This window comes from Phycodurus eques, chromosome 13, assembly GCF_024500275.1.
Source record: "Phycodurus eques isolate BA_2022a chromosome 13, UOR_Pequ_1.1, whole genome shotgun sequence".
In the NCBI taxonomy this organism is placed as follows: domain Eukaryota; kingdom Metazoa; phylum Chordata; class Actinopteri; order Syngnathiformes; family Syngnathidae; genus Phycodurus; species Phycodurus eques.
In genome coordinates this window covers 17,176,397-17,189,149 of record NC_084537.1, presented here as the reverse complement: position 1 = coordinate 17,189,149, position 12,753 = coordinate 17,176,397, and the positions used below count along the sequence as shown (strand labels likewise).

The 12,753-nt window shown below is 40.5% G+C and overlaps 1 protein-coding gene across 4 annotated transcripts in view; it reads right to left on the bottom strand.

Annotated features, from left to right (window-relative positions):
- LOC133411382 (guanine nucleotide-binding protein G(olf) subunit alpha) overlaps positions 1-12,753 on the bottom strand; it is a 66,436-nt gene that overhangs the window by 33,345 nt on the left and 20,338 nt on the right. For all 4 annotated transcript variants that reach the window (XM_061693697.1, XM_061693698.1, XM_061693699.1 and 1 more), the window contains one exon: positions 3,153-3,250. In XM_061693697.1, the coding sequence (XP_061549681.1) occupies positions 3,153-3,250 (98 nt within the window). The remainder of the gene's footprint in view (positions 1-3,152; positions 3,251-12,753) is intronic.

Here is a 12,753-nt window from a genome sequence, read left to right as displayed (position 1 = left end):
GGTAAAGAATCAGTCCAGGACAATTACACAGTATGCAATATTTATTATCGTATCCTTGATATTGACACTAGTGACAATACTAACATGGTATTAACGTTGGATATGGGTCATACGAAATATATGTAAATGGGTCATACGAAATATATGTAAAAAAAAATTAATAAAAAAAAAAAGGCACTAAATCAGAGTTGGACACTTAGACCTGCATTGTAAATCCACTAAAAGTCACTGATTAAGTGTGCCTTTGACCAAACCCTGTCAGATAAGGGCAACCAACCTTTGGGATGGGGAGGGGACACGAGTAGCCCGCACATGTCCTCGTGCTCACCTACAAGTCAATCGAGAGTACAAGAAGAATTTTTTTTTTTTTTTATATAAACAGGCGTGTGGTGGCGCTGCAACAACCTCCCAAACATCAGCTCCAGCCTTGCCACACACCGCACCTATTATCAGTATGTCCAAACAGCACCAGGAGTTGTACAACTGTTTTAAAACAAAACAAAAAAACACTGTGCAGGTGCCAGGCTAAAAAAACATTGTGACCCATATACACCTTTGTCTGGCTGGGATTTAGCAATCCATAGGAGATTGTTGTTCAATGGATTTTAGCATACACTGTGCAAGTAATCTACCGCAACAGAAAGTCAAAGCTACTTTGACTGCTCACATTGCATATCCGGGCTGCAGCTGTTCCAGTTAAGTCCTGTAGGTGTCACTAGTGTGCATTTGAAACACATCCATTCAACCATTTTCTGTACTGCTTACAGTTTATTCACTAGGATCACGAGCACGCTGGAGCCTAGAGAGGCGGGGTACAACCTGAACTGGTCGCCAGCCAATTATAGGGCACATATAAACAAATAACCATTCACACCTATGGGCAATTTAGTTTTCAATTAACCTAGCATGCATGTTTTTCAGATGTGGGAAGAAACCAGAGTACCCAGAGAAAACTCACTGTCAAAACTAATCAAGGAGCCATTTTCGTGGTCAGATAGACGCCACCCAGTGCAATAAATAAGGGGTGTGAAAACATATGCAATAAAAGGAGCAGAGGGGCAGAGCAACGGCAGGCCAAAAAGTTCAACCGGTCACCAAGGCCAATTGTCCCTCCTGTACACTACACAACACTTGAACAGACTAAGTTGCCCTTGGGCTCAATTCAAGTGTTAAGTATTGGGCAGCAACAAGTTTAGGCTTAGGCTAGCTTGGGTAGATGCTTTATTGATCCCGAAAGAAATTCTGTGCCAGTCAGTTATATTGGGATTCCCAATGACATTTATTCACTCTTTGACTGGACATTATTCATATATTTTGTTTTGCTTTAGGTGTTCATTGACTTAGATACAAGTCTAATGAATTAAACTAAATAAAATAACATTCAAGTTAAGATAATTAAACGGTATAGAAGAAAGTCTAAACTAATGACTAATAAAATATGATAGCAACCAACCAACTAACTCACAAATGAACTAACCAACTGTGACCCTCCAGTCAAATTACAAAGTGCCGAATGCCACACACAGCAAGCTTTTTTCCCCCGCATCTGGTGAATCTTGCGAGTCACTGCCCCATTTGGCCCTTATGCCAGTGGACTGTAACCAGCACAGGTGAACATTCCTTCCTTGGACTGTAACTGCACAGAGACTGAATGGCTTTTTGCTTGACAGGTACGAGGTATGTAGCTACATTATTGCAACTCACAGCTTGTCACATCAGAGGTCCCCACTCCGGGTCACTATGTAAGGCAGCCAAAATATTAGAACAAGCCACAACCGAAGCAATAAACACATTCTTGATGATTATCTTTGCAAAGGCAGATAACATTACAATGTATTAGGTCATGCAGGTGTACCTTATGAGATGTCTGTTGATTGTATTTACTGTAAATGGGGGAAGGGCATCTTCACATTATGTAGGCCAGCTCAGACTTTGCAAATGTCACACATGCGCGCTCGCACGCACGCAAACACACACAAAGAGGAGGTAAACACACACGCATATAATTTTCCACAGGACAAACGTTCGACTGCCGGTTGTCTTACCACACCAAGAGCAAACACAAGCCAGTCATATTAATACATGACACGACAATGCCGCAAACCGCGGGGCTTTTTGCCTCTGGCCACACACACGACGACAACATTTGGCAGCAGAGCAGGGTCAGAAAAGATGGAAAAACATGCTGCTAATTGCTAAGCTATCGTGTCATGAAGTCGCAAAACACCGAAATAAGTGATTGGGTGATACAGTATACTGCAACCGCATGATAGCAGAGTGTAACCCAAGTTTGAACAACAATATAAAAAGCCAATTAATATACATTTGGAGATATAAATGTTAAATAAATCACAGCCTCTGAACCGCAAATTAATTAATGTCACTGGAGACATCTGAGAAGAGGATCAGGTTAAAAGTATATTATTATTAATAATAAGTATTTGCGATATAAGATAACCTTTATTAGTCCCATAATGGGGACATTTCCATCATATCAGTAGAAATAGTGAATATAAGAAATCTAGAAACTTAGAAATCTGAACTAGTGTCCATGCAAAACCTATCCAATTCAATCTATTGTCAAGTTATTTGTTTCTTTGCAAAATAGAGTGCTGAGTTTTGATTGACTTTTGAGATCTGATTAATCAGATTTAATGGTCTTGCTTTTTTTTTTCTCCTTAAAACAAGGTTGATAACAGAATTGGTAAAGGCCAATTAATCCATAGACACAGATTTTTGACGATGGCATGTTGAAAAAAAAAATAAAATATATATATATATATATATATATATATATATATATATATATATAATATATATAATATATATATATATATAATATTATAGATATATATTATATAATATATATCATATATTATATATATAATATAATATATATATATATATATATATATATATATATATATATATATTGAACCCATAATTATTAACAATTACGGAGTAATTATGTTGTGCAATTGAACAGTATGCAGAATCATTTTTAACCTATTACATAATATATAATGCAATAACTTGACAAAATATTGAAAATATGGAAAAATAGTTCTGGAAGTGAATTTCTATTGGTTAGCAGCTCTGCAACAGGATATTGCAACTTGCATACCCTACATAGAAATAAGTGTCAAACTCACTATTGTGCGCAGTCGATCAGCTGGTACTCGTTGGACCTCTCGAAGCACGCCTTTACCCCTTCATCGTCCCACAGCTTCTTTGCATGGTCAAAAAACTCCTGAGGGGGGAAAAAAGAAGAGGAAGCTGTGGTGAGCAAGGTAGATGGAGTCTTCAGTGACAATATTGTTACAAAAGGCTCTAGAGATTAGGGTTGGGACTAATGTTCCGGTTCCCCCGGAATTGTTAAAATAAAAAAAATTCAGTTCCCGGTTTCCATGCCTAGTCTGCCGGGCCGGAAGAAGAAGTGGCGAAAACCAACGAAGAAGAACGCGCACAAAGACGTGCTTGTGCCCAACGGCGGCGGCGAACAGAAGTGCGTCTTAACTTTGTTAAAATTAATGACCAGTCCCCTCAGTGCAACACTTGGAATAAAGTTATATTATGCAAAGGAGGCTTTCACAATGTGTAACGTCTGACGCGCTCCGAGCCTCAACCTACACCGTGTGGAGCTTCACTGAAGTCAACTCTCAGTCAATCGGGTGAGTGAAACAATAAAATATGTCTATACCAACATTGAGACCGCTAATAAGGTGAACACTTTGTTGCACTTTTGCACTGATGTTTATTTTAGTCTTCAAACCAACATAAGAGCCGATGACAGAAAAAAAAAAAGCTTACCACTGAGCTAAAACGTCACCGTAGCAACTTTACATCACAATGAATTGGGACAAAATTCACATAAACGTTGTCTCACAGTATCACAAACACCAACCTTGTGCCTCATCGGTGGGTAAGGGAAGGAATCAATGTTTTATAGGATTTGGTTCCATCAACTAAAAAAATTTATTAAAATATCACAGGTGCCGTATGAAGTTACTTTTCGTGCCAAAATGCTGAGTTCCGGTGCGTACCCTTCAAAATAAAAGGCTACAAGCTTAAAACAGAAAGTCAAGTTATAACTTGCACATATAAACCACTTGACGTGATAAAACAGTCCCAAATAACGATTTTAACAATACTATATTTAACTTTTACCTGAAACATTAATTAATAAATATGAAGTCAATTAGGTAGGTTCCACACACATTGCCTTTTAATTCATAGGTTTGATATTGATACTAGTTATAAAGAACCCAGAGTCAAATGTTCATTTTAGTCTCTACTGCGGGCTGCTAAGAAAATGGATGTTCATAATTTGGACACCCTTTATTTAAACCATGCAAACCTTTTTTGACCCAGCCCCCTAGAATAATCGGAATCGAGAATTGTTTGGATCCGGAATCCAAATAAGGAACTGGAATCGCTCAAATTCAAACAATGCCCCACCCTACTAGATAGGCTTGTACAACCGACAATAATAATTACCGGTAACTATCAGCCAAATACTGACATAGCCACATAGTGTATTTCCCAAATAGTGTTAAGGGGGTGTTTATTTACCCAACAGTAGAGGGGGGTAGGGGCATTTTTGTAATAACAAGCAAAGTTAGCTATATATTACCATTCATCTCTAGTGAAAGTGGAGTTTAAAACAAAATAAAAGCGGGACCATTGTGGAAAAATGCTGCTGAAACATAAACTATGGCCGGATTGGGCGCACACAACTTTGTGAATCTACCGGAACTCTAGTGGTCTTTAAAGACACTGTCTCCAGATAATGCAACATCATCCATTACAGAGGAGGCAGAACAAATACTGTAATTTGTCGTGTATAATGCACATTTCCCCCCCAAAAAATTTTCAAAAGTCAATAGTGCGCATTATACATAGGTAAAAAAAATAAAATAATAAATGTATGTAAATGTATGCCTCCATCTAGTGGTTATAAAAAAAGCTGTACACTTTCATTCCAAAATGCCACCGCCCCCTTGAGGTTATGAGAACGGTGTACACATTCATTCTAATGTCACCGCCACATAGTGGTTATAAAAAAAGTGTAGCCTACACTTTCATTTCAATACGACAGGGGTACGTATGAGTGCATACATGTACAGTTGTGCTCATAAGTTTACATACCCTGGCAGAGTTTGTGAAATATTGTTTTTCTTTTTAAATATGACTGATGATTGAACAACAACCATCATTAATTTATTTATGGTTATGTTTTGTTTAATGATAATGCTTTTCTGAAATGCTCGACCGTTTAATTTGAATCCCATTAAAGAAAACATGAAGGACCAGGTGAAATACATTTAGTTTTATTTTAAAGAATTATACCCATCTTACAACTTCTGCCTGGTTAATCAAATATATGAGTACAAATGGGTGTTTCTAATTTACTGAATAAATGTAGGACTGTGAATTTGAAAATAAGAGCAAGTAAATGAAAAAAAAGTATTACGTGTTGAAATAAAGTGCTTAACTTCAGAATAATTATTTGAAAAAAACTAACAAAATACAAATTATACTTCATGTTTTAATCATATGGGTAGAGGCAAACTCATGCATTGTAAAAATGTATTATACATCGGTAGAAGGTTTTTCCTTTGGGGGTGCGTATTATACATGGGTGCGCATTGTACACGAGAAATTACGGTAAGTATCGGCATTCCTTGTCACATAAACATGGATGCACACAACATTATGGAGTGAAAAAAGACAGCATCTCTACATAATGCAAGAACATATGCAGTGTATTATGGAGGAGGCAGACAAGGTGGAACAACCAAGTAGCCCCAGAATGTAAACAAGGACACACACGCAACATTGCGGAATGACCACGTCTTTTAGAACCCTAATCGCCATCTCTACATAATGCAATGACGGCTATTATAGAGGAGGCATTCATTCATTCAGTGGAACAAACACTGTAAGTGGCCCGGGAATGTAAACTTGGGTGCAAAACAGCTCATTTAAAGTATTAAGGCAACTAATTATCTTAATACGGGAAGTCGCAATGGCTGTGTGAATGCACACGTCGCCAAGATGTGTCTGAAAGGGAGAGGAGGGTAAATTCCGGTTCCACTTTTACACCTCTGATACACCCATTTAACGAAACTAGTCCTACACAGTGAAACCAGCTCCTTTTTGAAAGTACAGTGGTGCCTTGGGATAAAGGTTTAATTCGTTCCGTGACCATGCTTGTTATCATATTCAACTTTATAAAATTATACAGTAATGACATAACTAAATAGAATGAATAGAAATTAAATATTTTTTGGCAAATCTTTGGCTTCAATTCAATGGACACTGTGCTGCTTCTTCTGGTGTGCGCGCCTTGGCCACCTAGGGGCAGAATAATAGACACACGTCTCCAGTAATATGAGTCGTACTTTACAGAGGATAAAGAATATATGCCTGTGAGTATTGTTATATTATCGGTCTACATGTGTTGTTATACAATTTTGTTCAACTATCTGCTGCTGAAACAACACCAATGCTATATGTCAGCCAGCCCATTATATGTTAAAGTTAAGCTATAGGACATTAAGGCAAAGTTATGTGGTTGTTTTAAATAGACAACATGCTTTTCTGTTTGTTATCTTTAGTTTTGACAGTAAACTTCAACTGGGAGTTATAAAAAGATTTAAGTGGCTTTTTTTATGAATTGTTCACTATTTGCCAAATTGCTGCTTGTTGTGAAGCGAGTTGAGTTCACTGCCACCATACAGCGCTCATATAAGGCAACAAATTTATCCAAACGATCATATCTTGATAATCACAGGCCAGTCGTATCTCAAGGCACCACTGTGTCTAAATATATTTATGCAGGAAGTTGCAACAGCTGTGTGAACGTGCACTTCGGCGAGTTCTGTCTGAAAGAGACAGACTAATAAACATCGGCTCTACTGATCAATGCCAATTTATCGGGAATGCAGTGTAAAAACCGTCTCCTCTCTAAAAAGCAAAAGTCCCAAACACAGGGAGTCTTCCTGTTGTTGGGACGATGCAATAAATAACACTGTCATCTTTTTAGTCAGCTTCCTGCTGTGGGACAATGGGGGCATTATGAGAGGCGCTCCCTCTTATCAATGACTTTGAGACATTTCCCAGGACTCTCTGATGTGTGTTTGCCTTTGCCCAAGACGACTGGGCGAGTGTATCGCTCCTCATCCACCTGCACAGGGCTCTGGGCCGGATTCCTCCCCCGGAACCACCACATGACCGTGTGCGCTCCTCGCTGGCTCTGCGCTCACACTGCAAAGAGGCTCAAAGTAGCTCCCAATCGGAGGCTGATAAATGATCACATGCTCTGGGACACATACTCTAGGCAGATCCGGTGATTGAGTTCAGCGGGGAAGACAACCGGAAACCGTTTACTACACACATATCAGAGAGCAGACCTCCACCAAGGTAATGTACATTAAATGTGCAAAGCCTGGTTATGAAATATCGTCATGTGGTTATTGTGCCACTCCAGTCCTGAAGGTGGAGGCAATGCGCATTTCTCGCAAAGTGGTGGACAACTTAAATGAGAAGAAGTCGCAGCCAGCAAAAATGAGCCAGTAAAATATTCACAGGTCCCTAGATAACTAGTTCTTCAATTACGGTATTGCCCGCAAAAACTGAACGGGGGTGTTTATTTACTCAAATACAGATGTGGGAGGCAAGCTATTTTGGGGGAAAAATATTACATAGTACAATTCACATTGAAGTGTAGGTGAGAACAGAAAAAGGACTGTTATAGAGAAATGCGGAACTAATAAGTCACCCAGGAACATAAACATGGATGCATCCAACATCGTGGAGTGACCACATGTCAGAGTCTATTATAGGGGTCACCAACATGGTGCACAAGTGCCCTGCGATTGGCTGGCAAACAGTTCAGGGTGTACCCCGCCTCCTGCCCGCAGTTAGCTGGGATAGGCTCCAGCATACCCGTGACCCTAGTGAGGTTAAGCGGTGGAGAAAATGGATGGATGGAGATTTCCAAAAGAAAACTAATTTAATGACACAGTTTCTCCCAGTAAAGTAATGGATTACAATTACATACATTTAGTAATAAAATTATATTATCTTGTTGCATGTAATTAGCTACTGTCCAACACTGCCTCTGTTCTTTATTTGGTGCCATTCTAAAAAAAAAAATTAAAATACCACTACTTATCTGTGAGCTGGATCTAACTACCTTTACTGCCATTCTTTTTTTAAATCACACCTGCGTACATCTAAATGTGGAAATGACAGTATTTAAAAAAAAAAAAAAAAAAAAAACTAGTATAGTTCAAAGTCAGTATTGTGCCCAAGACCAAACCATAGCATTCATGGAGACAAGCTATGGAATGACGATGAGATGTTTAACCCTAAAACATTTTGAGCAAATTTGTTATTTCAGAAGTGTGTATCAAATTGGCAGCCCTTTTCATTAATCAGTACCCAACATCGTGCTCTTAATTTCAAAAAGGTTGGTGACCCCTGGTCTGGGAGACTGTTAATCGCTATCTGCCCATAAAAGTAAGACTCACTTAAATTAATCGGATAAAACGTTTACATGCCCGTTGCTGTTTTGGTTAGCAACAGAGAAGTTAACGCTTGCATGTTCGTGTGAACAAATAGTGTCTCTGAATTACGATGTCACTGACTATTTATTTTTCATAACAGGAAAAGGGAGGCATCTATTTGAAGGCATTTATTTATCCAAGTGGATGATTCACTATATTCATTGGGGAACAGTGTCTAATATGAGGAAATACTCATAACAAAAAAAAAATAAAGTCCAAAGCAGCACTAGCACCTCACTCAGGCTCGCTGCTCATGCCCATTCGTGCTGAAACCATCTGGCTATCTTAATATGGGACGTCGCAATGGCTGCGTGAATGTGCAAAGTTGTTTCAGTGAGTTGTGTCTGAAAGCCTAATAAGGCTAAGCGCTATAGAAAATGGATAGGTGGATGCAGTGTGGAAGCGGCTCCTTTTTAAAAGCATCTAATTATCTCAATGCAGGAAGTCGCAGTGGTTGTGTGAGCACGCTGGCACTAGGAAATGCTCATGCAAAAAAAAAAAAATCAAAACAGCGGCATAAGTATGTTAGCTTCGCTTGGTGCGTGCGCCCACTCGTGAACGGGATAAACCCGCTAGTCTTTTTTGCAACTTTTTTTTTTCCAACATGGTAGCCGCGTTCAACTGCACAAAAGAAACAGCACTGTGTTTGCTTTCTTTTCAGCTGTTCTGAATAAGATTTACTGATTACATTCTCCGTGCGCTGCTTCTTGCCAAATCTCACGACAAAGGAGGGGCTCAAAGTCAGAGGACAGGCCGCGTTTGGGAACACTGACGCGGGGTATAGGGTGCACGAAGCAAGGGCGCTTACGATGGAATTGGGTTGCGGGTGGGTGGGTGGTTGAGATTGTTGGTGGTTGGAGGCAGCGTGTGGTCCCCTGGGCTGTTTTCCACAGAGGCGTGTGACACTGGGCTTTTGAATAAATGCAGTGTGCTGCAGTGCCCTACAGAGCTACTGATAACGCGCAAAGAGACCAGGAGGGAATTTGCTTTTTTTAACCCTTTCCTGTGGTGAGCATTTAGCCTTGGGGACTGACCGTGATGGGGCTTGCGTGTGAGGCAAGTGTTTCCTCCAATCGAACACTGCAGGTCAGGCTGACCCATAGAAGGCTGAAATCTTGTGCGACTTTAAGGGGAAATATGGAAAATGGATACACTCTTTCATGGCATGTTTACAAATAGTTGGGTGTCTGGAGTGCCAGGCCACCCAACAAGTGTTTTTTGTTTTTTTTGTTTCTACAAAGTTAAAGCTGGAATCCACAACATTTTTTTATGGTAATATATATATATTTTTTTTTACCCAAGCCAATACTAGAGGAAATGAGAAAATGCAGATTAGGCCTGTCAGCTCCTCTAACATCTTGTTGTATTCTTAAAACGTTTATTTTTTATATTTAGTGAATGCCCAATTCTTTTCCTGTGCTGGCCCACCGAAAATGACAGCACAGAAATGAGGCATTATGCCGAGCAATGGGCGATGGTAGTTGTAAAACGCTCACTGAAAATATTATTTTGCGTTTCTGTAGCATTAAATAGTCATACAATAATTACAGTGTAAACAATTATAAAAATTGCCGCAAATGAACAACATCCATGTACCTCTTGTCGAGGAGCCGTTGGGTGCCAGCAGCGGAGTGGGTGGTCACGACCCAGCACTCCTCTCGTCCTTACTTATCTGTTTTTATTGCTTTTGTTGATCTCATTTCTTTTAATGTGTGTAAGTTAACTTGCTAGTCACCCAGCAATGTGGTTTGCGATAACTTTTATCCACTTGATTGTAACTACCGTATTTGCCGCACTATATGGCGCACTTAAAAGCCTTTAATTTTCTCAAAAATCGATGGTGCGCCTTTTAACCCGGTGCGCCTTAAGTGTGCACTGAGTTCTAAAAATCTGTAAAAATGTTGTGCGATTTTGGTAAGCGATCCGCTTTATTGACTGTCGGACCATTTCCCGCCAACATAGGGAAGTAATACGTACACTACGTACGCTAGCAGCAATAAACCAATGAGAGAACATTACGTAGAGCTACGTACAGTACGTACGCTTACCTCCGCCACGCCTCCGGTAGGTATACTGTACTACCGGTATGCTGCAAAACAACATTTGTTTGGCTAAGGACCCCCGAAAATAGCATCAGCGAAGAGACATGCTTACGAGGCACAATTCAAACTACAGGCTATCAGTTACGCGGTTGTTAATGGGAATAGAACAGCCGCGAGAGAATTCAAAATCAAGCACAAGAACAGCAGGGAGAAGCGTCTCTACAGTCATCATTCGACTGAAGGCAATAACGATAGCACAAGACATGAAGATCGAACACTTGCAAGGAGGTCCGTCTTGGTGTTTTCGTTTTATTAAAGGCGCCATTTCGCCATCTGCGCAAGGACTACTGTGGCGCAGCAACTGCCAGCGAACTCCAACCGCTGGACATTGGTGTGAACAGGGCTTTCAAAGTGAAGTAGCGAGCGGAGTGGGAGCGATGGATGAGCGATGGCGAACACGCCTTTACTAAGACTGGGAGGCAGCGCCGGGCGATTTATCCCACCATATGTGAATGGATTGTGGATGCCTGGGCTAAGGTATCTGCTTTGACTGTTGTCCGAGCTTTCGCGAAAGCCGGCATCATTGCTGAACAGCCACCTGGCAACGAGAATGACTCCAATAATGACGAGAGGGAACCCGGCATGTTTGATGGCGAAATTGCCCAACTGTTCAATTTAGATACAGAAGATGGGGACTTCGACGGATTTGTGACAAAAGTTTGATAAAAAAATAATGTGAGTGTATTTTTAAATAAGTAGTAGAATAAAGTTCAACCAAACTCACTGTTTTGCCTCAGTTACCTTGTTTTAGCATGTGCCGAATAATACGGTGCGCCTTATGTATGGCTTAAGTACAGAAATAGACCCCGTAATTGAGACTGCGCCTTACAATCCGGTGCGCCTTATGGTGCGGAAAATGCTGTAAGCGTCGTAACCCTGCTGCCGCTTCACCACCTGTCGTGACATGGAGATATTCTCCCAGCCGGCTGCCACGACTTCCTGAATCTCCCTACGGATGTCAATCGCCGACATGACACATAAAGCATGTTCAAGATGGGAAAAGAGGAAGAAGAGCAGGACGAAAAGCAAAAAACATCTTCCAGATAAGGCTGAAACGATTAATCAAAACTCTTGAATAATTCAATTACACACACTCAAAGTCACAGACATTATAGTGTGGAACGTGAGGCTGGCGACCCTAATGGAAAACAAAAATACCAGTACCTCACGTGCACAATTTGTTGTCTAACAATGCAAAATGATTTTTCATTTGATTACTCCATTAATCGATGGGCTAATCGGTGGAATAAATGACACTAACGCTTTACCAGCCTGAGCATCCATTAAGCAGCACATACTCGAAATTTCGGCGAAGCTGTCGACGAAGATAATGGAGGGGTTTTGTGTTTGCTGAGGTGTCCACTGCATACACCACATTCACAGATCAGCTAAACTTATTGCCCCCTCCCACCCCAAACACATCCCCCCCTAAACTCAAGTGATTTCAACCAGCGACAAGTGGATCTTAAGTATACTGTAATTTTGTTATCCTATGTTCTGTATTTTGACAGAAGAACATCAGAGATCCTTTAAGACACCTGGGAACTCTTAAATTGTAAATAAAAAATAAATAAAAAGCCTACATCTCCTTTAAACAAACTTGTAAGAGCGAGTGGTCTTTCCCATCGCAGGGCAATTCCTTTGGGTCAAGTTATTAAAAGACCAAAGGCAATAACCACAAACTCCTCCATTTAAAGCTGACCAATATAATAAAAATTCTTTCGTGGGAACATGTTATTGCCTTACGATTTTGCGATATTCTGGAAAAAAATAGCGGCACGGTGACTTGTTAGAGCGTCTGCCTCACAGTTCTGAGGACCGGGGTTCAAACCCCGGCCCCGCCTGTGTGGAGTTTGCATGTACTCCCCGTCCTTGCGTAGGTTTCCTCCCACATCCCAAAAACATGTATGGTAGGTTAATTGACAACTCTTAATTGCCCGTAGCTGTGAATGTGAGTGCGACTGGTTGTTTGTTTGTATGTGCCCTGCGATTGGCTGGCAACCAGTTCAGGGTGTACCCCGCCTCCTGCCCGATGATAGCTGGGAGAGGCTCCAGCATGCCCGCGACCCTTGTGAGGA